Below are 26,612 nucleotides of genomic sequence, written 5' to 3'. Positions count from 1 at the left end.
TACTCATTACCTCACTTATGTAACTGTAACCCTCTGTATAGTATCTTTACAATAAAAAAAAATTGCCACTTAAACTTATGATTCAAAATGTAATCTATGATTGATAAACTCAATTATCAACTGTTATAACCTTCAAGGCCACTGCATTATAAACTCAGTTTCTACTTACTGGTATTGTGGTTCTGAAAATGGTAAATCTTGAAAACAACTCCAAAAAGAAATACTTTTTTTTTTTAGTCAATTGTGGGGCTTGAACTCAGGGCCTGGGTGCTGTGCTTCAGCTCTTCAGCTCAAGGCCAGCACTCTACCACTCGAGCCACAGTGCCAATTCTGGTTTTCTGGGTGGTTTATTGGAAGTAAGAGTCTCATGGACTTTCCTGCCCGGGCTGGCTTTGAACCCTAATTCTCAGATCTTAGCCTCCTGAGTAGCTAGGATGATAGATGTGAGCCACCAACCCCCAGCTAAGAAATACTCTCTTTAGGGTCTGGGAAGGTGGCTCAGTGCCTTGCATGCATGAGGCCCTGGTTTTGATTCCTCAGGACCACATAAGTAGAAAAAGCTGGAAGTGGTGCTGTGGCTCAAGTGGTAGAGTGCTTGCCTTGAGCTGAAGGACAGCACCTAGGAGTTCAGGCCCCATGACCACAACAACAACAAAAAAAAAAAGAAAGAAAAAGAAAAAAGTAAGGCAAGAGGATCACAGGTTTGAGACCAGCCAGATCTACAAAAAAGGAAACAAAAAACTTCCTTGGGTTGAAGTACTCTAGGAAACTAAATGTTATTTGCCATTTCCTACTATATTAAGTTTGCCATCTATTTCTAGCTGTGTTCCCTTTTCAAATAATTTTGTATTTCATTATTTATTCTGATGCTTTGTATTTAAAACATGTTTCCTGTTGGAAAATTTGAGACTAAAAATGGATTCTAAATTTGGAAATCAGAGGCACTAGGTCAGCAGAAATGAGTAAACTTAAACTTTGTGCTCATTGACCATAAGAACCTAAAGATATGAAGCATGTTCAATTCCGAAGGCTGCAGAATTGATCCAAAAAGGACAAAGATTACCAGGAAAAATGGTGCTGATTATTTCAAGGTGAAGAACAATTTTCTTAACCTACTACTAAAAATATGTTCCTACCAATCTGGGCCTTTTGGTGGTAGTGGTTACAGTTCTGGGGTTTGAACTCAAAGCCACAGTACCACCATGTGTGTTTTCATGCTTATAATCTCAGAATTCAGGATGGTTGTCAATTCCAGGCTAGCCTGAGCATACAGTAAGCTTATCTTCAGCTCAAGGCTAGCACTCTACCACTTGAGCTACAGCACTACTTCCAGTTTTCTAGTGGTTTATTGGAGATAAGAGTCTCATGGACTTTCCTGCTCGGGAGGGCTTTGAACCGCGATCCTCAGATCTCAGCCTCCTGAGTAGCTAGGATTACAGGCGTGAGCCACCAGCACCCAACTTTTTTCTTTTTGAGAAGTTCTCACTATGTAGGTCAAGTTAGTGCCACTTTCTTTCTTTCTTCCTCAACGTCCTGAATGCTAGAATTACTGATGGGTGCCACTAGGTCCGGCTGTAATATTTAGTACTTAGTACTAGGCTCTTTATCATGTGCAACAAATGCATGGCAGTGAAGAATACGTAACTACTAGTACAGTGTAGTGTCATTTAACTGTGAACTCAATCAGAGAGACTCAATGTTCAACTGTGTATGTACAATTAAACCAGTAGTCACTTTCATATAGAGTTCATAGAGATGTGACAAAGCTGCACAATTGTATATTTGCCATCAACAGAAAGTTTCATAAATAAGTAGTCAAATCTAGATGTGATTATGCTATAGTGTGTATACAAAAATTTAAAAGTATTTTAACTATCTCAATGATAAACTTTGAGTTTAGATTACCTTTTGAACTTGAAATAATTATGTATCATCATTATATGAAAATCAAATTTCATCAAGAAAATAAATTATGTTTAAAAAGGAAAATTTTAATTATAGCAAAATATGAAAATAAGATTTTAAAAGAAAATTGAGATCTGAATGCAGTAGTTTAAAGGAATTGCTTTTGGAAAACATTTAGAAATCCATTAAAAGGATTTTGTTAAATTACAAACACCTATAAAGTGAATTTCAACATAGAAAAGGAAATGAGAAACATAAAAAAAAACAAAAGGGACTCATAATGAAGAGAAAACAAGTCAACATAAAGTTGTAATTTTGTAAAAGTGAGATAACTTTCCTAAGCTTTCCTTCCTATTACATTTAAGAAAGACTTACTAAATTTCACGAACAAATCAAATACCTTAAATGATTGATCCAAATGAAGATTCAAAAGAAGTCTTTTCCGGTTGTCATTTAGCATGCCATCAATCTTTTTCATATGAGGTAAAAGTAGTTCATCTGAAATAACATAAAATTTATTTTAATGGATAAACTAGCAACATAAATATTTATTAAAAACCCAACTAGGTTTTATGGTACTATGTGAGCAAAGGACTATTTAGTATGATGGGATGTACTTTGCAAGTCTTGAGTTTTAGATTGAACAGAATTAACTAAATCTATTTGGTTTTTCATCAAAGAAGAACCACTGGAGGGGCTAGGAAGGTGGCCCAGTGGTAGAGTGCTTGCCTTGCATGCATGAAGCCCTGGGTTCAATTCCTCAGCACCACATAAGCAGAGAAAAATGGAAGTGGTGCTGTGGCTCAAGTGGTAGAGCACTAGCTTTGAGCTGAAGAGCTGAGGGATAGCTCCAAGGCTCAGAGTGCAGGCCCCACGACCGACCAAAAAAACAAACAAACACCAAAAAACCCCCAAAGAACCAGTAGATAACAATGCCTCATTTATCATATGAATAATAATAGTATTATAAAACTACAAACCTGTCTAACATTATATATTTTTGAAAATTCTATGACCAAGAGAAGATATATTTTGGGGGCAGTGTTGGAGATTAAATATAGGACCTCATACACGGGAGTCAAACATTGACCTACATCCCTAGATACATCGCTAAGATATTCTTAGTTCATTGTTGTTAGACACAAAGAAAAAGTAGGGGAAGGATATATATCCACATCAGCCTGGACAGAAAAGTCTATGAAATTCCATTTCAATGAAAGAAGCTGGATTTAGTGGTACACATCTCTCATTCCAGTTACAATAAACTTTAGTCTAGGTGTGCATCCAAGCAGGAATTAAAACTATCCTAAAATAACCAGCACAAAAATAAGGGCTATGTTTAATAAAAACAATGGAATACAGAGAAAAAGAAAGACTAGAGGCATAGCTTAAGAGTAAGTAGAATGCCTGCCTAGTAACTGTGAAGTTCTTGAGTTCAAACCCCATCCCTCATCCCCAAAACCCCAATGTCAAAAAATGAGTCACAGGCGGGGAATGTGGCTTAGTGGTAGAGTGCTTGCCTAGCAAAGCATGAAGCCCTGGGTTCAATTCCTTAGTACCACATCAACAGAAAAAGCCAGAAGTGGCGCTGTGGCTCAAGCGGCAGAGTGCTAACCTTGAGCACAGAAAGGCTCGGGGACAGTGCGCAGGCCCTGAGTTCAATCTCTAGGACTCACCAAAGGGGGGGAAAAAAAAGAGTCACAATAGTTGTTTTAGAAAAGGGTTAAGAATAAAGCCGGGCACTGGTGGCTCACGCCTGTAATCCTAGCAACTCAGGAGGCTGAAATCTGAGGATCACAGTTCAAACTAGCCCAGGCAGGAACGTCCATGTGACTTTTCTCTCCAATTAACCACCAGAAAACTGAAAGTGGTTCTGTAACTCAACTGGTAGAGAGTACTGGTTGGGCTGAAGAGCTGAGGGACAGCACCCAGGTCCAGAGTTCAAACCCCAGAATCAACAAAAATTAAAAAAAAATTAAAAAGGGGGAGAATAAATGTGAGACAGATTCTACTTGAAACTTTTTATTACCTCTTTGAACTTCAACAGAGACAATTTTGAAATATGCCTACTCAGAATGGCCAATAAAACAACATACATTTTATGATGCAAGGAATTTTGGTTTAGAAAAAACTTTTGGTAGCAAAATTGCTGATGTGGGAAGATGAGTTAAAAAATTACTAGAGGTTGGAGGAATGGCACAAGGGGAAGAACGCCTACCTAGCAAGCATGTGGCCCTGAGCATCACCCAAATCCCCAGCATCACCCAAATCAATAAACAAACATACATTACTAATAGTAAAAAGAATATTATTTTTTGTTTGTTTTTTTGGGTCCGGTCATGGGGCCTAAACTCTGGGCCTGGGCGCTCTCCCTCAGCTCTTCAGCTCAAGGCTAGCACGCTACCACTTGAGCCATAGCACCACTTCCGGCTTTTTATAGTAAAAAGAATATTAAGCCATATAACCAATTTACTGTTCAGAGCCCCAAGTATGTGAATTAATTGCTCTACCACTGAGATACACTCTCAGTCTTTTAGATTGGTTTAATACCAACTGATTAGAAAATAATTTCTCTGCAAACTTTAGTAAAGACACAATTTTAATCTATACAAGTATTATCAGCCTCAACTTTACATTTATTGGAAAACATACTGTCATACAGTCTTTCCATGTTAAAACAGACAGTAAAATACTAATGAGGATGAAATAATTCTTTTTTTTTTGGGGGGGGGAGGTCTGGTTGTGGGGCCTGAACTCTGGGCCTGGGCGCTGTCCCTCAGCTCTTCAGCTCTAGGCTAGTGCTCTACCACTTGAGCCACAGTGCCACTTCCGGCTTTTTTCTTTTTGTTTATGTGGTACTGAGGAATCGAACCGAGGGTCTCAGGCATGCAAGGCAAGTGTTCTACCACTGAGTCACCTTTCCAGCAGGATGAAATAATTCTAGAATTGAGAGAAAGTAAATATAATTAATAAGCAACAAAAATACATTTAATATAAAGCTGTTATAATATTCAGACAATACATGATAAGCTATAGCCATTTCCAGAATTAAGACATGGGTATAACTCAGAGTTGTACACTCCACAAACTATAACATATAAAAACACATAGCTAGCAGGCAAGAAATTTTCAAAAAAGTCTGAAAGCACAGCACCAAGAAATACTAGTCAGCAGACTGTACCATTGCTCTTCTCTAAGGCTTGCATCGTGTCAGGATCCAGAGCAATGCTAACAAGCAATTCCATGTAACTCTTAAAAGTTTCCTTCATTGCTCTTGTGTTCAAAAACCGAGTGACAAAGGGAGCTGGAGGATCAAATTCTAGGATGGAGAAGAGATGAAATATTAAAATTTTCCTAACAACTTTAACTTTCTTTATACTAGAAGCCTAAAGGCAGATAGAAACTTTCAATGAAACTCCTTCCAATTCAAGGCTTCCTCAGAACACCCAGGTGAGAGACTCTTACAAGCTGGTTTGTGTATGTGTCATGAAAAAGCTTTGAAAAAAGCTAACAAAAGCCAGACTGCTAGACTTACTAAAACAGGATCTATGGTGGTGGTGGTAATGGAAGAGTGGTGTTAAAGTTTGAGTATTGTACTATTTAAAAGTTTCCTAGGTGATTTCTGAGGTCTAATACCAGTCTAGCATCTGAATAAACCCAGACCACAGAAAACTATTGCTAGTTCATGCCACTGTAGTTTTGATTGCTTCTCTATTTGTAGATAGTAAAGAAACCTTAAACTATGGGTCCATGTAGCCACCTCCCTCCCTTCTTATATACCGTACTTAAAATTCTGATCTACAGCAGATTTAAATTTTGTTTAACTTTGGAATCCTAACATTTATAAAACAGAAGAGGTAGAAAGATCAAAGTTCAAGGAAAACTTGACCCTGTTTCAAAATACCAAAACAACTAAAAAATGTGGCTGTGGCGTAAACATGCTACAGAATGTTACTCATAAAAGGTTTTAAGTTCTGCTACAAGCTACAATATAAACTTTGAAAACACGCTAAGTCAATGAAACTCAACACAAAAGGACACATATTCAACATACACAAGGCAAATTCATATAAAATAAAAGTGGTTACACAACTAGGAGAATAGGAGGGTAAAGGTTATTAATGTTTACGCACTTGCTACTGTGATTAAATTTTGGAAACAGGTACTGGTGATGACTGTATTACATTGCTTAAACTTGAAAATGATTAAAATGGCAAATATCAAGCATTATGTTTTAAATATGAAAATAAATGAAATGCATTTTTATAAGATGTCAATAATTAATTTACCACATGATCAATGAATGCTATGACATTTGTTGACATGACATTCACACATGAATAAAAGATACATTCAGCGGGGTGCTGGCGGCTCACACCTATAATCCTAGCTGATCAGGAGGCTGAGATCTGAGGATCATGGTTCAGAGGCAGACTGTGCAGCCAAGTCTGTGAAATTCTTTTGTAGCTTTTTGCCCCCCAGGGCTGAGGACCAAACCCAGGGCCTTGCACGCGCCGGGTGGGTGCCCTTCCGCTGGGCTAAACCACAGCCCCAGTCTGTGAAATTCTTATGTCCAATTAACTACCAGAAAATTTTAAGTGGAGCTGTGGCTCTAAGTGGAAGAGCACTAGCCTTGAGCAAAAAAGGGACAATGCGCAGGCCCTAAGTTCAGGCCCCCACAATCAAACAATGACAACAGAAAGATACATTTTGAGGGCAAACAAGCCCGGAGATTTTAACATACATACTCTTTACCTTCCCAACTTCATTGCTATGAAATGCTATGTTTTCCTTATATACTTTAACCAAACACATGTCACAACAAATTAAAGATGGAGTACATGTGAAAATGACATTCAGGCCAGGCACTGGTGGCTCACCCTATAATCCTAACTACTTAGGAAGTGGAGATCTGAGGATCATGGTTCAAAGCCAGCCTGGGCAGAAAAGTCCAATAAACCACCAGAAAATTGGAAGTGGCGCTGTGGCTCAAGTGGTAAGCGCTTGTCTTGAGCTGAAGAGCTGAGGGACAGTGCCCAGACCCAGAGTTCAAGCCCCACAACAGAAAGAAAAAAAAAAAAAGACATTTAACATATACCACATATACAGGTAAAGCTGGAAGTGGTGCTGTGGCTCAAGTAGCAGAGTGCTAGCCTTGAGCTGAAGAGCTCAGGGACAAAACAAAAAACACACACACGAACACAAGAAATTTGAAAGTCAACATCATATAAATCTACTATTATAACCAGGCGCTGGTGGCTCATGCTTGTAATCCTAGCTACTCAAGAGGCTGAGATCTAAGGATTGTGATTCAAAGCCAGCCTGGGGAAGGAAAGTCTGTGAGACTCTCTTTCCTGCCCGGGCTGGCTTTGAACCACGATCCTCAGGCATGAGCCACCTGCGCTCAGCTACAAATAGCTCTATGAGCCTCTTATCATCAATTAACTACCAGAAAACTGGAAAGTGGTTCTGTGGCTCAAGTGGTACAGCACTCCCCTTGAGCTGAAGAGCTCAGGGACAGTGCCCAGGCCCAGAGTTCAAGCCCCACGACGGACAAAAATATTTTTTACTATTACAGATATATGACTTCTTTAAAGTATTAAGAAAGCCAGGTGCCAGTGGCTCACACCTGTAGGATCCTAGTAGCTAGGATGAGCTACTTAAGTGGCTAAAAATCTGAAGAAGCCAGCATGGACGGAAAGTCTGTGATCTCCAATTAAACACACACACATACACAGAGCTAGACACAGAGAGAGAGAGAGAGAGAGAGAGAGAGAGAGAGAGAGAGAGAGAGAGGAGTGGAGATCAAGTGGTAGAGTGTTATACCTTGAGCCAAGAAGCTCAGGGAGCCTGGTAGAGTTCAAGCCCCAGTAGTAGCACCAAAAAACCCACAAAAATTCCACTAAGAATGTGTGTTTAAATACTAGCGACACCTAGTGGCCACTTACTTTATCAATGCAAGGAAATTTTAGCTTGTCTTTTGAAGAAATTATGTAAAGCCTGGTGCAGGTGACTCATGCCTGTAACCACATCTATGTGAGGTTTGAAGCCAGCCCTGGCAGGAAAGTCCATGAGACTCTTATCTCCAATAAACTACTCAAAAAAGCTGGAAGTGGCAGTGGCAGAAATAGTAGAGTGCTAGCCTTAAGAAAAAAAAGTTCAGGGGCTGGGAACGTGGCTCAGTGGTAGAATGCTTGCCTTCCATAAATGAGGCCCTGGGTTCGATTCCTCAGTGCCACATAAGCAAAAAGAAAAAAGCCGGAAGTGGCTCCGTGGCTCAAGTGGTAGAGTGCTAGCCTTGAGCTGAGGGACAGCGCCCAGGTCCAGAGTTCAGGCACCACGACCGGACCCCCCTCCAAAAAAAAAAAAAAAAAGTTCAGAGACAGTGCCCAGGCCCAGAGTTCAGGTGCCAGGACTGGCAAGAAAAAAAAAAAAAGCCATAATTACAAATTCAGAACCCAAACTCCTCTATTCTAGTAAGTAGACAGGACTACTAACTAGAAAAAAATCACATAAATGCTTTTATGCAAATCACTGAGATTCCTTATGAATTTTTATGTGTATACTTGTAAATAACCTTTCACAAATAGTTTTTTTTGTTGGTCATGGGCTTGAACACAGCGCCACTTCTGGTTTTCTGGTGGTTTACTGGAGATAAGAGTCTCATGGACTTTCCTGCCCTGGCTAGCTTCGAACCGTGATCCTCAGGCATGAGCCACCTGTGCTCGGCCACAAATAGCTTTTTAGTGGGGCTGGGAGAGGTGGGAAGAACAATGGAAGGGATGATAATATTGATCAGGACGGCACTGTACCCATCAGCTGATATATTGAATCAAAACTCATTTGGATAACTACTTAAAAGAGAAAAACAAAAATACAAATAGTTTTTCTAAAACAATACATTCAAGATAGACTTCAGAGCCAGGCGCTGGTGGCTCACGCCTGTAACCCTAGCTACTCAGGAGGCTGAGATCTGAGGATCGCAGTTCAAAGCCAGCCCGGGCAGGAGAGACCGTGAGACTCCTATCTCCAATAAACCACCAGAAAACCGGAAGTGGCGCTGTAGCTCAAGTGGTAGAGCACTCGCCTTGAGCTGAAGAGCTGAGGGACAGTGCCCAAGCCCAGAGTTCAAGCCCCACGACCGACAAAAAAAAAAAAAAAAGACAGACTTCAGCACTGAAGCTTATTTATTATAGTTCTATTTCTAATCTCTAACATCATCTCTCAAGCAGTGATAGGTGGAATTCATCAACCATCCTTGGTATCAACTACAACTACTTCTTCCACAATTAATTAATATTTAAATTCCATCAAGACTACTCAAATCTGCCCCACATCCTTCACCTCTGTTGCCACTGAATGATCCTATTTATACCTGCAATTCTCTCTTAAAACTAAAATTCAAATTTCACCATGTGGCTACTCCAAGGACTCTCTGTTGCTGAAAGGAATCCCAACCTTTTCAGCTGTAGTCACATTCATGGCCTTCCATCATCCCTTCATCTTTTATTTGTACCTTCAGTTTATACTTTAGAAGAACAATAGTGAATACTTTCTGTGAAGAACAGTACGGTAAAGTATTTTAGGGTTTGTCAGGTCACACTGCCTTGTAGCAACTACTCAAATTTGCCACTATAGTGAGAAATTAACTATGGAAATGTGTCCATTTCCAAACAGTATTTGCAGAGCCACGTCCCAACAAAATTATTTACAATAAGTGGCCAATATTCAGATTTTGTCTGCAGGCCAGTTTGCAATCTCTGTCCTGTGCTAAATGGCTTGAAATTTCTTGCATATATCACACACCTTGATAGCTGATGGATTGAATGTTATATATTCTTGCCTCATGCAATTATCTGTTTTAATTTCTAATACAGTAAATATAAACAGATAAAGTACTCTTCAGGCTCTACAGATAAAGTACTCTTCCGGTTCTTAACAATTTTTAAGAGTGAAATAGCACTTTCAAAAAGTTTTGATTAATTGCTGATCTATTTCTACCTCATTTTATTAAAAATGGGGTTGTCTAACTTAGTCATGGGTTCATGGTTGGTAGCAGACAGTAGTATGTATGTAAATCCTGATTTTCCTATTTTACAAGGATGATTTTATGGCCCAACCATTCCTCAGTAGATGTGCTGTTTTCACAAAAGCATAGTACAACTAAGAGAGAAATCCAGCAGAAAAGCGCATCAATTCTGAACTGGCACCACCATTGACCATCTCCATTCACGTAGCCTGTCAGAGGTGTTGGTTTCAGGGAAAACTCACCCCCGTCATCACTACTGCTAGAATGGACCTCAGGAGACGAGTCAGATTGCGAGGATGAAAACTCTTCTTTCCATTTCTTCCGTTTCTTTGGTGGTGGCTCAGCTTTTATTTTTAGCTGTTTAACTTTGGGTTTCATGGAAGGAGCTTTTGAAGTTGTAGTCATTTTTGATGTTGGAGGATCCGAAGTTTTATTGCTATTACATGGCTTGGCCTGAACAGTTCTGCAATGTTACAAGCAAATTTAATTAAGACATTTAAATCTTGTAAGATTAAAACAAATTAGAAAAAAAATATAACCATGGAGATTATTATTTAAATATCCTAACCAACACTCTCAAAATAAGCCCAAATCCTACTTAATTTCAATAGTGATTCCCATAAAGTTTTCTTAAAATACATCCTTTAACTACTGGCAATCAATGTTCAGTTATTAACAGGATAATAGTTCAATTCCCATTTCTGTCTTCACTTTTCCTTTCTTTCTGGACTCATTTTCCAGAAAATAAGAAGCTTATCAGAGGCTTTGAGAAGTCCTGCATGAAAAACTGTTGACAAACAAATCTAGCTGTGGCTGCCAGAAACTTACAAGCTCTGGTAGTATTAGGTTTTAACATGCAAATCCAAATACATCTTAATGAGAGTCTCAAAAGATTTGTTCTATACTGGGTCTAGAAATTTAAATGGTTAAATTCCATCAACAAAAACTATGTGAGAGGGGCTGGAAAGGTGGCTCAGTGGTAGAGCATGCATGCCTTGCATGCATGAGGCCCTGGGTTCAATTCCTCAGCACCACATAAGCAAAAAGAAAAAAAGCCGGCTCAAGTGGTAGAGCGCTAGCCTTGAGCTGAAGAGCTGAGGAACAGCGCCCAGGCCCAGAGTTCAGGCCCCATGACTGGACCAAAAAAAAACAAAAACAAAACTATGTGAGAAATTCCAATTCATGTGAATCCTAATTATATTAGACCTGAGTGGCAGAAGACTGAAAATATTCTCATCACAGAGTCAGATCGGTTATCTTCCCAGATTTATGCTACAACAACCCAGGCTCATACAATCAAAGGCAACTATACACTTTTCTAGTAATACATGGGTTTCATGGTTTTATGTTTAAATTATCTCTAGCCAGGTGGCAGACACTTGTAAGTCTAGCTACTAAGGAGGCTGAGATCTGAGGGCTGTAGTTCAAAGCAAGCCCAGGAAGGATAGTCTGTGAGATTCTTATTTCCAGTTAACTGCCAAAAACAGCTAGAAGTAGTATGAGAACTAGCCTTGAGCAAAAAAACGCAGAAACAGCACCCAGGCAGAATTCAAACCCCAAGATTGGCACACGCTAGCACATGCGTGCGTGCATACGCACACATCCGCTCACGCACACACGCGCACATGCGCGCGCGCACGCGCACGCACACACACACACACACCTCTAAAGGATTTCATAAGGTAATCTGAAGGATTACATAAGGCAGGATTTCAAAGGTGTAACTCCTCTGAGCAACAAATGTACTGTTTATCAAAATGAATGCCAGGATGTAGAAACATATTTTTGGGAGTAGGAAAAGGGAGGAGGGCACAGGAATGGAGGGAGGAGGGGGTGAGCTAATGCGATAACTTTAAATTAAATTAGGTCACTCTTTCTTTCTTGTTTTTAAAGTCAGTAGAGGGCCTAGGAGCTGTCCCTCAGCTCTTCAGTTCAAGGCTAGCGTTCTACCACTTGAGCCACAGCACCACTTGCGGTTTTCTGAGTGGTTTATTGGAGATAAGAGTCTCCTGGACTTTCCTGCCCTAGCTGGCTTTGAACCGAGATCCTCAGATCTCAGCCTCTTGAGTAGCTAGGATTATAGGTGTGAGCCACCAGCTCCTGGCTGAGTTCTTTTGCTCAAATTAATACTCTATCTACCATTTGAGTCACAGTGTCAGGTCTGGTTTTCTGGTGGCTAACTGGAGAGTCTCAGGGACTTCCTATCCAGATTGGCCCTGAACCTCCATCCTCAGATCTCAGCCTCCTGAGTAGCTAAGATTATAGGCATGAGCCTTCAGTGCCCAACTCACTACTCCAATATTTTTTAGAGTTCTGTAAAAATAAGAGCTTATGGGCTGGGAAGGTGGCTCAGTGGTAGAGCACTTGCCTTGCATGCCTGAGGCCCTGGGTTCGATTCCTCAGCACCACATAAGCAAAAAGAAAAAAGCCGGAAGTGATGCTGTGGCTCAAGTGGTAGAGCGCTAGCCTTGAGCTGAAGAGCTGAGGGATAGCACCCAGGCCCACGACCGGCCCCCCCCCCAAAAAAAATAAGAGCTTATTTTTTTCTCTTCTGTACACAATATATTTATAAATCTTAGTGTACTTTTGAAAAATGTACATAGATAATATTTGAAAACATGAGGAATAATGAAAAGAATGATGGGGAGGGATGACACCAATTAAAAGCACCACAGTCAACATTTCTTATGGGATTATAACCTCTTTGTGCAACTACTTAATGATAATAAAAAAAATTCTTATTGTAAACTTGACATACTCTTACTATTTTCACTTTATAGGTAGAAAAAAAAGGCCTCAGAAAAGTTTGTCTTCTCTATCACAAAAAGGTAGACTCAAATCATTTCTCTCTAAATTATTTTTCCCATAACAGATAGCCATGAGCTTTACAAGTTCATTTGTTCATAATACAAACAAATCAATCTATTCAGTACATATATTCTTTTGTACAATGACATTGAAATATGTCTATAAATTATATAAGAAAACTAATATGCAAAGGGGAGGCACAGAAAGGAATGGAGGGAGGGTGAACAATCATGGCATTCAATATGGACTATGTGAAAAATGAACTATACAACTTGTGGGCAGGGACAGGAGGGGGAAACTGAAGGAACGCAAAGAAAAGGGTGACACTGTCCAAAAGGGAAACACACTCACTACCTGAATTGTGACATGGTGATCCCTCTGTACAACACCTTAATCGTAACAGAATTATATTAAAACAAAACAAATACCTGATAGTTTGTGAAGGCTTACTTCTTGGCTTTTTAGAACATACTCTGACATATTCTTTTTTGTTTGCATTTTCAATGAACTTCACATATATCCTTTTGTATTTAGTCTTTGCATCTCCAAAATATCCAAGGTACTAAGGAAAGAAACATCATGAATTACATTATATAATTATTGGAGTTATATGTTATATAATCAACAGTTATATACATAATTATTGAAGTGCTGGGAACCACACCCAGAGCCTTGCAGATGATAAGCAGATGTTCTATCACTGAGCTATATCTTCAGTCCTCTATGTTCATACTTGGGTTTGTTTTTTCTTTGTCAATCCTGGGGCTTGAACTCAGGGCCTGAGCACTGTCCCTGAGCTTCTTTTTGCTTAAGGCTAGCACCTTACCATTTGAGCCCTAGCACCATGTCTGCCCTTTTCTGTTTATGTGGTGCTGAAGAATCAAACCCAGGATTTTGTGCATGCTAGGCAAGAACTCTACCACTGAGCCACATTCCCAGCCCTCTATGTTCATTCTTTTTTTTTTTTTTTGGTCAGGTATGTGGCCTAAGCTCTGGACCTGGTGCTGTCCCTGAACTCTTCAGCTCAAGGCTAGTGCCCTACCACTTGAGCCACAGTGCCACTTCCGGCTTTTTCTGCTTATATGGTACTGAGGAATCGAACTTAGGGCCTCATGCATGCAAGGCAAGCACTCTACCACTGAGCCACCTTCCCAGCCCTCTACTGGTTACAGAAGTAGTGCATGGGCTGGGAAGGTGGCTCAGTGGTAGAGTGCTTGCCTTGCATGCAAGAGGCCCTGTGTTCAATTCCTCAGCACCACATAAGCAGAAAAAATAAAGTAGTGTTACCTAGCAGATTCTAATATAAAGCTACTAAACAGCTATATAAAAATAAAAGATTATCAGTCTTCTGATATACCAGGGCATTTGTTAGAATAACTAATATGAAAGCATCTAAGTCCATCTATAATTTTGAGACTAACAGTAGTCCCTTTCATATATATGTATATGTAGTTAAGCAACAATATGAAGTCATTTACATTTTACATAGTGGGATTTATTTGCTGTTACATCACATTATCAGCATCACATACTTTATGTCAAATTTTATGCTATTTTAAGTCTAAACATTCAGTACAAAATGTATTAAAATCCAAATAGTTCTTTATTTTCCCCAGGTTCAGTGAGAAAACATAGAAAGGATAATTAAAACAAGCATTTTGGGGCTGTGGACACAACTCGATTGGTGCCTAACAAGCAAAGGCCCTCAGTTCAAACCACAGTATCACCAAAGCAAAAAAAAAACATTTTACTTACACTATTTGTAGCAGCAAATTCTCTTTGACCATCTCGAATTTCGGGAACAAATTTCTGCAATAAAGCTTTTTGTACTTTCCAAATAGCTGGAGGTTCTTTTCCTATCTTTAAAGCTTCCTGTAATAAGTAAAATTAATTATATTTATAAAAAGTATTAACATATTTTATACTTATTGAATATCTATCTTACACATATAACTTTTAAAAAATAATATTGTATACATTTTTTAAATTTTATTTTATTTTTGCCAGTCCTAGGGCGTGAATTCAGGGCCTGGGCACTGTCCTTGAGCCTCTTTTGCTTAAGGCTAGCACTCTACCACTTGAGCCACAGCACTACTTCCTTAAAGCTGTAATTTTAAAGACATACCTAGCTATCTCTTTCTCTGGTTGAGTTTTCTGCAATACGTGTGTGTATATATAATTCCCTCTCACACCCCACTGTAGTCTTGGAGATCAAGCCCAAATCTTACAAGCTATTTAAGTGCTGTACCCCTCTCATACCAATATATTTTTTTTTTTGGTTGGTTGTGGGGCTTGAACTCTGGGCTTGGGCGCTGTCCCTCTGCTCTTCAGCTCAAGGCAAGCACTCTACCACTTGAGCCATAGCGCCATATCTGGCTTTCTAGTAGTTTATTGGAGATAAGAGTCCCATAGACTTTCCTGCCCGGGCTGGCTTTGAACCGAGATCCTCTTAGATCTTAGCCTCCTGAGTAGCTACGATTACAGGCGTGAGCCAATGGCACCTGGCCCAATAATTCTTTATAAGCTAGTTAGGTTTATTCAGTCTCTGCATATTTCTTGCATAATACCAAGTTCTAAGTCCTATAGTATGACTAAAACTATTGGAAAGTCTTCTCCTTTGTCATATATTATTTATACAACTTTTAAGAGTGTAAACCAGGGCTGGGAAGGTGGCTCAGTGGTAGAGTGCTTGCCTTGCATGCATGAGGCCCTGGGTTCGATTGCTTAGCACCACATAAGTAAAAAGAACAAAGCCGGAAGTGGTGCTGTGGCTCAAGTGGTAGAGCACTAGCCTTGAGCTGAAGAGCTGAGGGACAGCACCCAGGCCCAGAGTTCAGGCCCCATGACCGGACCAAAAAAAAACAAAAACAAAAAAAGGTGTAAACCAGAAGTGGAGCTGTAGCTCAAAGTGGTAGAGCACTAGCCTTGAGCAAGAACACTCAGGAGGGTAGGAGTGGGGAGATGGGAAGGGTTAGGAAGGGGAAACAAAGGAGGAGGCAACAATGCTTCATAAGAAATGTACACATTATCTTGCCCATGTAATTGTAACTCCTTTGCATGGTATTTTCACAATTAAAAAAAAAAAAAAAAAGAACACTCAGGAACAGAAACCAGGCCCTGAGTTCGAGCCCTACAACTGACAAAACAAAACCAAAACTGAAAATATACTAGGCATTCATACACAGTGAGACCAAAAGAGGGTACTCTTAGTAGAGGAACAGAAAGGCACAATGCCTATGTGCATCTGATCATACAAAATAATATTTATGAAATGATCTCCAGGAAATGAAAACAAGAGTTTTTTTTTCTTTTTTGCTGCTTTTGTTTTTCTTTCTTTTTCTTCCATTTGTTCATTTATATGTCTTTGGGAGTAAAAGGGAGGCACAGAAATGGAGGGATAAAGGGTAACAAATGCAGCAATGGTACTCACAGGACACTATGTTGAACATGAACTATGTAAGTTATAGGTGGGAATGAAGAGGAAAAACTGGGAGACAGCAAGCAAAAGGGTGACACTGTCCAAAGGGTGACATTGTACTTTTTACCCGGCTCTTGTAACTATAACCCCTTTGTATATCACCTTTATAATAACAATAAAAATTCAAAAATAAAAAATCTGAGAATATATTATCTTCAACAAGGCCGAATTACATTGTTAAGTTATACTTCTGATATTTTTATTAAACTTGTTTTGGGGGAGTGTTAAACTCAGGGACTCATGCATGCTAGGCAGGGGCTCTACCACTGGAGCTACTCTGCCAGTTCCACTTTTTGTGGTGATTAGTCTTTTTTTCTTTTTCTTTTTTCTCCATTGTGGTTCTTGAACTCTGAGCCTGGATGCTGTCCCTCAGCTCTTCAGCGCAAGGCTAGGACTCTAGGGCCTCTTCAGGTTTTCTAGTGGTTAACTGGAGATAAAAGTCTCACAGACTTTCCTTCTGGGGCTGATTTGAACTGTGATCCTCAGATCTTAGCCTTCTGAATTGCTAGGATTACAGGTGTGAGCTACCAGCAACCGGCTATATTCATTATATCTTGCTTAACCCCAAAGATGGCCTGGCCTGAGAGTCTCCTATTTATGCTTACCTTCCCTGCATTGATGAGATGACAGGTCCAAATCACAATACCTACACACTGGTGGAGAAGAGTCTTGTGCATTTATTTTTGGCCTGGGCTGGCTTCAAAGTGCAATCCTGTGATTTCCAATCTCCTAAGTAACTAGGATTATGAGCTTGAACCATTGCTCAGGCTCTTTAAATTTAAACTATAGAAAGAGCTAAAAACTCCTCTAATAGAAGCTTGGGAAAAAAAAAATTCTAAAACCAATACAGCTAAAGTATCAAATACAAATAACTACTCAGAAATACATAAAATCAAGAGTTAAAATTATCTTCTAGTTTCCTTTTCCTAAATAATGACAGCTAGGTGCTGGTGGCTCATACCTACAATTCTAGTTACTGAGGAAGCTGAGACCTGGTTCAAGGCAGAAAAGTCTGCAAAACCACCCCTAATTAACCAGCAAAATGCTGAACTGGAAGTAGGACTCAAGTGGTAGAGGGCCAGTTGTGATTGAAAAAGCCTAGCAAAAATGTCAAGCCCCTTAGTTCAAGCCCCAGTACTGGCTCAATCAGTCAATTAACCAAATATCAGAAATTGGCTGAGCATGATGGTACATGCCTGTAATCTCAGCATTTGGGAAGCTAAGGCAGGAAGATCTGGAGTTGGAGGGCAGCCTAGCCTGGGCTACATAACATGTTTAATTAAGGACAGCCTAGGGTGGATAATGAGACATTTAAAAAAATCTGTCTTATTAAATACTTATAATAACTCTCTATAAAGGAGAACAGCATGCCTTGAAGTCACCATGATATCTACCACAGGCACTAAATTAAGATTTTCATACCAGTAAACAGTAACATCACCTTAAATGTCTCTATGTCTTCTATCTTTACCACAAATTCATCACGCTCTCTATATTGGCCTTCTCCTCCACTTTCTGTGTTCTCCTCATCTGTAAAACCTTCTATGGCAACAGTGTCCTGTCCTTTCGCAAACTGGTCTGAAGGAAGACCATCAAGTTCAGGCTTTGGGGGTTCGGTGCAGTTTATATTTTCCAGGATGTTTGTTGCAGATGAAGTAGAGTGAAGTTCTTGCTTAGCTGCACCAACAGTGGTGGAGGAAACAGCAGCAGTACTAGTAGTACTGGTAGATGGGCTACGAGTTGCCACTGGTAGGGCATCTGAAACTAAAACACACACAAATTCAGAAATAAAAATATTTAACCATTACAGGTTTCCCATAGATCTAAAGAGTTTAGACTTGATTATTTTGCAGTCAATTGATTAAAATGATACCCACAAAGGAAAAGAATGGTTAATAATCCAAGAATCAAAGATATGCAAATTAAATCTGGATGGCAGTAAGACTGAACATCTTAGATGGAAACCTGCATCTATGTACTTATCGTTTCCCCAAGCTTTACTTTAAGTAAATCAAAGATAACTTGAAAAAAATAGGGACACATAAAAGAAGATAAGGGTTTACTAACCAAGCCAAATAAAGAAGAAAGGTTAATAAAACGTGGGGAAAAATATAATTTGAAATAGCACTAGTAAGCTGTTAAAATAAAAAGATCATAAAGTAATATTATGGAAAACTGTCAACGAACTTACTTGAATGTCAATGGACAAATTCCTAGAAATGTATAAGCTACTAAAGACTCAGTAGAAATAGAAAATCAAAACAGACTAATATCAAATAAAGAGAATTAGGTAGTTAAAAGCATCCTACAAATGGGCTGGGAAGGTGGCTCAGTGGTAGAGCGCTTGCCTTGCATGCATGAGGCCCTGGGTTTGATTCCTCAGCACCACATATGCAAAAAGAAAAAAGCCGGAAGTGGCGCTGTGGCCAAGTGGTAGAGCGCTAACCTTGAGCTGAAGAGCTGAGGGACAGTGCCCAGGCCCAGAGTTCAGGCCCTACAACCAGACCCAAAAAAAAAAAAAAGCATCCTACAAAGAAATAACAAGCACAGGCTCAAATAGCTTTACTGCTAAGTCTATCAAGAATTAAAAAAGAATTAATACTAATCCTTCATAAACTTTAAATATTATGAGCAAATACTTTCCAACTCATTCTATTAGGGCAGAATTATTATAATACCAAATCAAGCAAAAATATTATAAGAATACTATAGACCAATATCCAATCTGATATAAAAATCTTCAACAACATACAAGCAAATCCAATAACAGAGTCTAGCAAAATGAGGCCCTGATTTTAATCTTCAGAACAAGAACAAAAACCCAAAAAACATACAATTATGAACAAGTAGGATTTGTCTTAAGAATGTAAAGTTGGTTAATACCTGAACATCAGTTCTTGCAATATACTATGTCAACACAATGAAGAACAAAATATAAAATCATCTAACTGCTATAAAAAAAAAGCACTGGAAAAATTATATACAAAACATCCAGTAACCTAAAAATAGAAAGTCTCCTTGGGCTTGATAAGGGATATATAGAAAAAACCCATAGTTAACATCATACTTAGTGAGGAAAAACTGGATGTTTTTCCCTAAGGATATCTATGAATTATCCTTCATTTTAGAATCTTGTCTATAAAATCCTAAGAAACTTGCTAAAAGCTCTTTAGAATTAATAAATGAAGATATTAAGATTGCAGAGTACAAAACTCAAGTGTATTTCTAAAAACTGTAATGAGCAAATCTAAAAATGAAATTAGTAAAACAATTTCATTTACAGTAGTGCTGAAACTAATGTAATATTTAGGAATATATTTATATCACAAAATTTGCACTGAAAACTTTTCAAAGACATTTAAAGAAGTCAAAGGTGGTCAGACACACCTGGCGCTATTTGCTTATAACCTACGTAGGAGGTAGTGGCAGAAGGGTACTTAGTTTAAAGTCACTGTAGACAAAGTTAGCCAAGACGTTATTTCTAATGAAAAAGCAACAGGCTGGAGGCACAGTTCAAGTGGAATGAAGGCAAGTGTGAGCACTGAGTTCAGCCCTAATACCATGAATGAATGAACAAATAGTCCATGACCATAGATCCCACGATTCAAAATTGTGAATGGCAACAGTACCCAAACTTAGCTCAATCTTGTAATTTTTTTTTTTGGTCAGTCCTGGGGCCTGAACTCTGGGCTTGGGCATTGTCCCTCAGCTCTTTAGCTCAAGGCTAGTGTTTTACCACTTGGAGCCACAGCCCCACTTCTGGCCTTTTCTGCCTATGTAGTGGTGAGGAATCCAACCCAGGGCCTCATGCATGCAAGGCAAGCACTCTACCACTGAGCCACCTTCCCATTCTTATAGTAATTTTTTACAAGTGCATTTCCCCCATTATGTGACACACAGATCTTAAAATCCTCATCAAAGTGAAAAAGACCTAGAACCAAACAATCTTGAAAACAGAAAAACATTTCACAATTTTAAAGCTTACTATATAACACAAGACAGTAAGATTAATATACTCTCATAATCATAGATCAATGATGCAGAAAGCCCTCCACCAATATTTACGACCAAAAGATTTTCAAAGGTACCAAAATCAGTTAAGTAGGGAAAGAATACTTTTTAAAACATAGTGCATGAGACGACAAAAAAAAAGAATGAAATTGTATTTTATCCTTGCACTTTATGCAAAATTAATTCATGTATTTATTAGAGATTTGTGTTCAGAATAAGTATAGAACTCTTGTGTCACCATACCAAAGACTTATAACCAATTTTAAAATTGAGCAAAGGCCAGGTGTGGTAGCTCAAGTCTGTAATCTCAGCACTTAGGAGGCTATGATAGGAGGATCATTAGTCTACAGCCAGCCTGGCTACATAGCAAGACCTTGTCTAAGAAAACAAAGAGCCAAAACACAATGTCATCTTCACCAACAGCAGAAAAAAATAAAAATTAAAAAAAAAACACCAAAAAAAGGTCAAAAGAACGTGAACAGAAATTTCCAAATATATTAAAATGAACTATAAACACCAAGAAAGGCCACTCAAAATTAATCATAAGTGCAAATCAGAAATACAACTTCAAACCCATTACAGTAGCATTAATTAATCATATAGACAGTGACAAGTGACACAAAAATACGGAGTAACTGGAACTTTATACAGGATAGCCACTACTTGGCTATTTTCCCATAAAACATGAGATATTATACAGCAATCTCATGTTACTCTAAATAATACAAATAAAATAAAAATAGTAGGATATGCATTTGTTCATAGGCTGTAAAAACTGTTCCCTAAAAAAAAGTAAATTCTACTTTCCAAGAGTGATTGAAGAGCTGAGCTAGAATCAAATCAGAGTTCACCAGGGAAAAATAATGAGTGAGAACACAGGCCCAGAAGGAAGGAAGAAAGGAAGAAAAGAAGGAAGGAAGGAAGAAAGGAAGGAAAGAAAGAAGGAAGAGAGGAAGGAAGGAAGGAAGGGAAGGAGGGAGGGAGGGAGGGAGGGTGGGAGGGAGGGAGGGAGGGAGGGAGGGAGGGAGGGAGGGAGGGAGAGTGGGAGGGAGGAAGGAGCAGAGCTAAAAAAAAAAGAAAAGAAAAAATAGAAATAGGAGAGAGCAAAGGAAATGTTCCTGTACCAAGATTAAAACAAGACTCATACATTTTTGATTCTCTTTAATCAAAGAGAAAGGACAGTTGAGAAAACAGAGTAATTACCTTCAAAGCTCATACTTCAGAATTTTATTCTCATGTAATACATTTTATACTACTATTTTTCTGCCACAAAAATATGCATAGAAATGGTAGTTGGCATATCTTAAACAACAGGTTCTTTATATTACCTAACCCTAACATTAATACATAATTGGGTTTTGTTTTTGGTGCCAGTCCTGGGGCTTGAACTCAGGGCCTGGGCGCCTGGTTACTGAGCTTTTTTTTAATTTTGTGTGTGTGGGGGGGGGGGGGGTCATGGGGCTTGAAGTCTAGGCCTGGGCTCTGTCCCTCAGCTCTTCAGCAAGGTGAGTGTTCCCACTTGAGCCACAGCACCACTTCTGGTTTTCTGGTGGTTTACTGAAGAGTCTCATGGACTTTCCTGCCAGGGCTGGCTTTGAACTGTGACCCTCAGATCTCAGCCTCCTGAGTAGCTAGGATTATAGGTGTGAGTCACTCAGGAAGCTTGGCTTCCTGAGCTTTTTTTTGATCCAGGCTAACACTACCACTTGAGCCAGAGAGCGTCACTTCTGGCTTTTCTGGTAAATAATAAGAGATAAGATTTTCACAGGCTTGCCAGGGCTGGCTTCGAACTGCAAACCTTGTATCTCAGTCTCCTGAGTTGCTAGGATTACAGGCATGAGCCACCAGTGTCCAGTTTATAATAATTATTAATTCAAAAAGAATATTTCTGTTGGGTAGATACAGTATTTAAAATTATTAATATACAAGTTATTAATACACAAATCCATAGGATTTTACAATTTTATTTCTTTCCCTTTTTTACTGGTAAAAGAACTGAGAAACCACATTCAAAAGATGAATAAACAAAGTAAACAAAAGATGAATAAAGGATACTTTCTATTTCCTGTAAGCAAAAAATGATGAAAATTGCTATGAACAAAAACAAAGAAAATGAAAAAGATTGCCAAGCTATTTGTTTTCACTAGATGCAAAGTGCGAAGACATGACTCCAAAGATATGAAGTGAAAGAAAGAAGAGTGAAGAGCTAAATAAAGAACCACCAGACACCTGTTGCTCACACTTGTAAGCCTACCTAGTTGGGAGGCTGAGATCTGAGATCATGGTTCAAAGGCAGTTTGGGCAGGAAAATTCCTGCGAAGGATTGGAGGCAGGTTGTTAAATGGTTAAGTTCAAAAGTCTGCATTATCCAAGGAGATAAAGATACTAACAGATTTGGGGAAACTAAGAATGCATATGACTGGGAAAAGAACAGAAATACTTAAACAGAACTATAAGTGGGAGAAAACTATCAGTGGGAGAATAGGTAAGAAAGAAATGAGTAAGACACATTCTTTTTTTGTTGTTGATGTTGGTCATGGGGCCTGTACTCTAGGCTTGGGTGCTGTCCCTCAGCTCTTCAGCTCAAGACTAGTGCTCTACCACTTGAGCCAATGCCACTTCCAGCTTTTTCTGCTTATGTGGTGCTGAAGAATCCAACCCAGGGCCTCATGCATGTGAGGCAAGCCCTCTACCACTGAGCCACTTTCCCAGCCCAAGATTCATTCTATTTTCACAAAATGTGAATTGTTTGGTAGTGCTGGGGAACAGTACCATGATCTTACACATGCTAGACTACTGAACTAATCCTCTAGTATTTACTGATGGTTACTGAAATTCACAAACTGGTTTTGATATGCTAATCTCTACTTTATACTTTTCTGTATGTTTGAAAATTTCCATTATAAAAATTAAAGCAACCTGGGCATCAGTAGCTCACGCCTGTAATCCTAGCTATTCATGAGGCTGAGATCTGAGGATCATGGTTCAAAGCCAGCTGGGGTAAGAAAGTCCATGAGACTCTTATCTTCAATTAACCACCAGAAAACAGGAAGTGGTGCTGTGGCTCAAGTGGTAGAGCACTTGCCTTGAGCTGAAGAGCTCAGGGACAGCACCCAGACCCAGGGTTCAAGCCCCATGACCGACCAAAAAAAAAAAAAATTACTATTTAAGTAGTTGTACAAAGGAGTTGCCATTTTCCATGAGACTCATCATGTCTCCAATTAATCACCAAAAAGCCAAAAGTGAAGCTGTGGCTCAAGTTATAGAGCACCAACCTTGAGCAAAATTGCTAAGGGGGGCTGGGAATACGGTTTAGAGGTAGAGTGCTAGCCTTAAGCAAAAGAAGCTCAAGGACAGTGCCCAGGCCTTAAGCTCAAGCCCTTAGACTGGAGAGAAAAAGAAAAAAGCTAAGGGGACAGAGCATCCAGAACTATATTCAAGCCCCAGTATCAGCATTAAATAAATAAACATATAAATAAGGCACTATCAGTGGGTCACACTTGTAATCCTAGCTACTCAGGAGGCTGGGATCTGAGGATTTCTGTTCAGAGAGCCCTGGCAGACAAACCTCAGAGATTCTTACCTTCAATTAACTAGCAAAAAGCTAGGTTGTATGAGTTGGTCAAGTGGAAGAGTGCCAGCTCTGAGTAACAAAAGCCAAGTGAGAACACAAGAACACAAGGCCTTAATTTCAAGCCCCAGTATAAGCATATTAAGAAATTAAAATTAAATCAACTTGTGCTGGACATGATGGTTCACTCCTATAATCCTAGCTACTTGGAGAATAGAAAGATGTGAACTCTGGTTTAAGGCCAGCCTGGCAAAAAGTTAAACAATCCTATCTATACTAATAAAAAGCTAGGTGAATTGGCATTCACCTGTTATTACAACTACCCAGAAAGCATAAATAAATTTGTAGTCCAGGTTGGCCTAGGCATAAACTTAACACACTATTTGAAAAGTAAAAAAAGGAAAGGAGCCAAGCACCGGTGGTTCACGCCTGTAATCCTGACTACTCAGGAGGCTAAAATCTGAGTATTGCAGTTCAAAGCCAACCTGGGCAGGAAAGTCTGTGAGGCCACCAGAAAATCAGAAGTGGCACTGTGGCTCAAGTGGTAGAGGGCTTGCCTTAAGCTGAAGAGCTGAGGGACAGCACCCAGATCCAGAGTTCAAGCCCCACGACTGACCCCCCCAAAAAAGCAAAAGAGCTAGGATGTAGCTCAGATGGTAGAATACCTACCTAGCAAGCCCAAAGCCTTGAGTTTAGTTCTAGCACCACCAAAAAGAAACTCGAAGTTGTTAAGTTAGTAAAGGGAAAATTACTGATACTATATGACATCCTTTATACGAGCTTTAAACAAAGTATAGAATACACAATACATATATAAGTGGTAAATGGTAAAATTGTAAAAGAAAGGCAAGGAAGTGATCCACATACAAGTCCTGAGTTCAGTTTACCTTAATACTCAAATATATATATATATATATATTTTTTTTTTTTTTTTTTGGTCGGTCTTGGGGCTTGAACTCTGGGCTTGGGCGCTGTCCCTCAGCTCTTCAGCTCAAGGCAGGCGAACTACTGCTTGAGCCAAAGCGCCACTTCCGGTTTTCTAGTGATTTATTGGAGATAAGAGTCTCATGGACTTTCCTGCCTGGGCTGGCTTTGAACCGTGATCCTCCGATCTCAGCCTCCTGAGTAGCTAGGATTATAGGCGTGAGCCACCAGCACCAGGCAAAGACTACATTTCTTTTTTTGTTTGTTTGTTTGGTCGTGGGGGCTGAACTCTGGGCCTGGGTGCTGTCCCCCAGCTCTTCAGTTCAAGGCTGATGCTCTACTACTTGAGCCACAGCACCACTTCTGGCTTTCTTCTGCTTATGCGGTGCTAAGGAATTGAATTCAGGGCCTCATGCATACAAGGCAAGCACTCTACCACTGAGCCAACTTCCCAGCCCTATATATATATATATATATATATATATATATATATATTCTTGTTTCCAATGGAAGGAATGATACTAATTTTGTTCTGTTTAACATTCTAGCCACATCCCATTGTTTTCAATGTTCCACTGTCTATTTCAAATAGTTTGCCACTCCAGTTTGTTTTCTTTTTTAAACCAAGGATTGTTCCAAAGAGCAAGTTCTTTCTTTCTTTTGGCTTTTCTATTCTTAGTTTATAAAATTACTGCACTGTGGTCAGAGCACATGGCTTAAATAATATGTGTATCTTCAAATTTGAGGAAACTTTGTTATATATTTTACATGTGTTATATTACTATATGTGTTTTATTTCACAAGAAATTTTGTTTCAATGGAAGATACAAATATGGATAATATGCTTTAAGAGGGTTAACAAAATTAGTATGTTAGAAACAAACTGTTAAGTGAGAAAGGGAAGATTTTATTATCATAAAGGAAATATAACTACAACAAAATTTTATGCACCTAATTACATGAGTTCAAAGTACATCAGGTAAACAGTATTAGAAAAATAATAAAAACATAGTGGGGAACTTTCACACACCTTTCTCAGGAATCAACAGATCAAGCAATCTAAAAACAAATAAGGATAGAGAGGATTTTAAAAAACTTTATATTATAAAATTTTAAACATATACATAACAGAGAATATAGATTTTCATGAAGCACATCCTAGCCTTAACAACCATGAACATTTTGACATGCCTGTTTCATCCATCTGTCAGCTTTATGTCTGCTGAGGCATTTTAAAGCAAATTATAAAACATGTCCTTTTCTTTCCAAATGTACATAATGTACATTTTTATATAAAGTAATTTCTCATATCAAATAAAAAGTAAAAAAATTATTTGAATAATATCAAATAAAATTTACTTGTACTACACTGGGACATGATAAATTATACAGGACTTTGGCAGTCACACACAGTGAGACCAAAGAAGGCTATTCTTAGGAGAGAAAAGAGAGGCCTATGTGCATCTGATCAAACAAAATAATATTTAATATTTATTTAAATGAACTCCAAGGAATGGAAACAAGAGATTTTTTTTTCTTTGTTGATGCTTTTGTTTTATTTTCCTTTGGTTTTGTTTATCTGTTTTGGGGAGGGTAAGTAGGAGGTATAGAAATACAGGGACAAAGGGTAAACAAAAATGCAGCACTAGACACTATGTTGAAAATCAACTATACAACTTATGGATGGGAATGGGAGGTAAAACTGGGAGAGAACAAAGGGAAGGGGTAATGTTGTCCAAAAGAAATGCACTCTTCTGTACGGTATTTTCACAACAACAAAAAAAAAGAGGGGCTGGGAAGGTGGCTCAGTGGTAGAGTGCTTGCCTTGCATGCATGAGGCCATGGGTTCGATTCCTCAGCACCACATAAGCAAAAAGAAAAAAGCC

General features: G+C 39.0%; 1 protein-coding gene across 1 annotated transcript in view; it reads right to left on the bottom strand.

Annotated features, from left to right (window-relative positions):
* Qser1 (glutamine and serine rich 1) overlaps positions 1-26,612 on the bottom strand; it is a 63,434-nt gene that overhangs the window by 20,478 nt on the left and 16,344 nt on the right. The window contains exons 4-9 of the mRNA XM_013019634.1: positions 17,662-17,984; positions 14,498-14,614; positions 13,171-13,304; positions 10,177-10,397; positions 5,087-5,224; positions 2,306-2,403 (exon numbers count right to left, since the gene is read on the bottom strand). Coding sequence (XP_012875088.1) covers positions 2,306-2,403; positions 5,087-5,224; positions 10,177-10,397; positions 13,171-13,304; positions 14,498-14,614; positions 17,662-17,984 — 1,031 coding nt within the window. The remainder of the gene's footprint in view (positions 1-2,305; positions 2,404-5,086; positions 5,225-10,176; positions 10,398-13,170; positions 13,305-14,497; positions 14,615-17,661; positions 17,985-26,612) is intronic.

The sequence above is a fragment of the Dipodomys ordii genome, unplaced genomic scaffold (genome assembly GCF_000151885.1).
Source record: "Dipodomys ordii isolate 6190 unplaced genomic scaffold, Dord_2.0 Scaffold46, whole genome shotgun sequence".
Taxonomy (NCBI): Eukaryota; Metazoa; Chordata; class Mammalia; order Rodentia; family Heteromyidae; genus Dipodomys; species Dipodomys ordii.
This window is presented reverse-complemented; position numbering and strand designations above follow the sequence as displayed.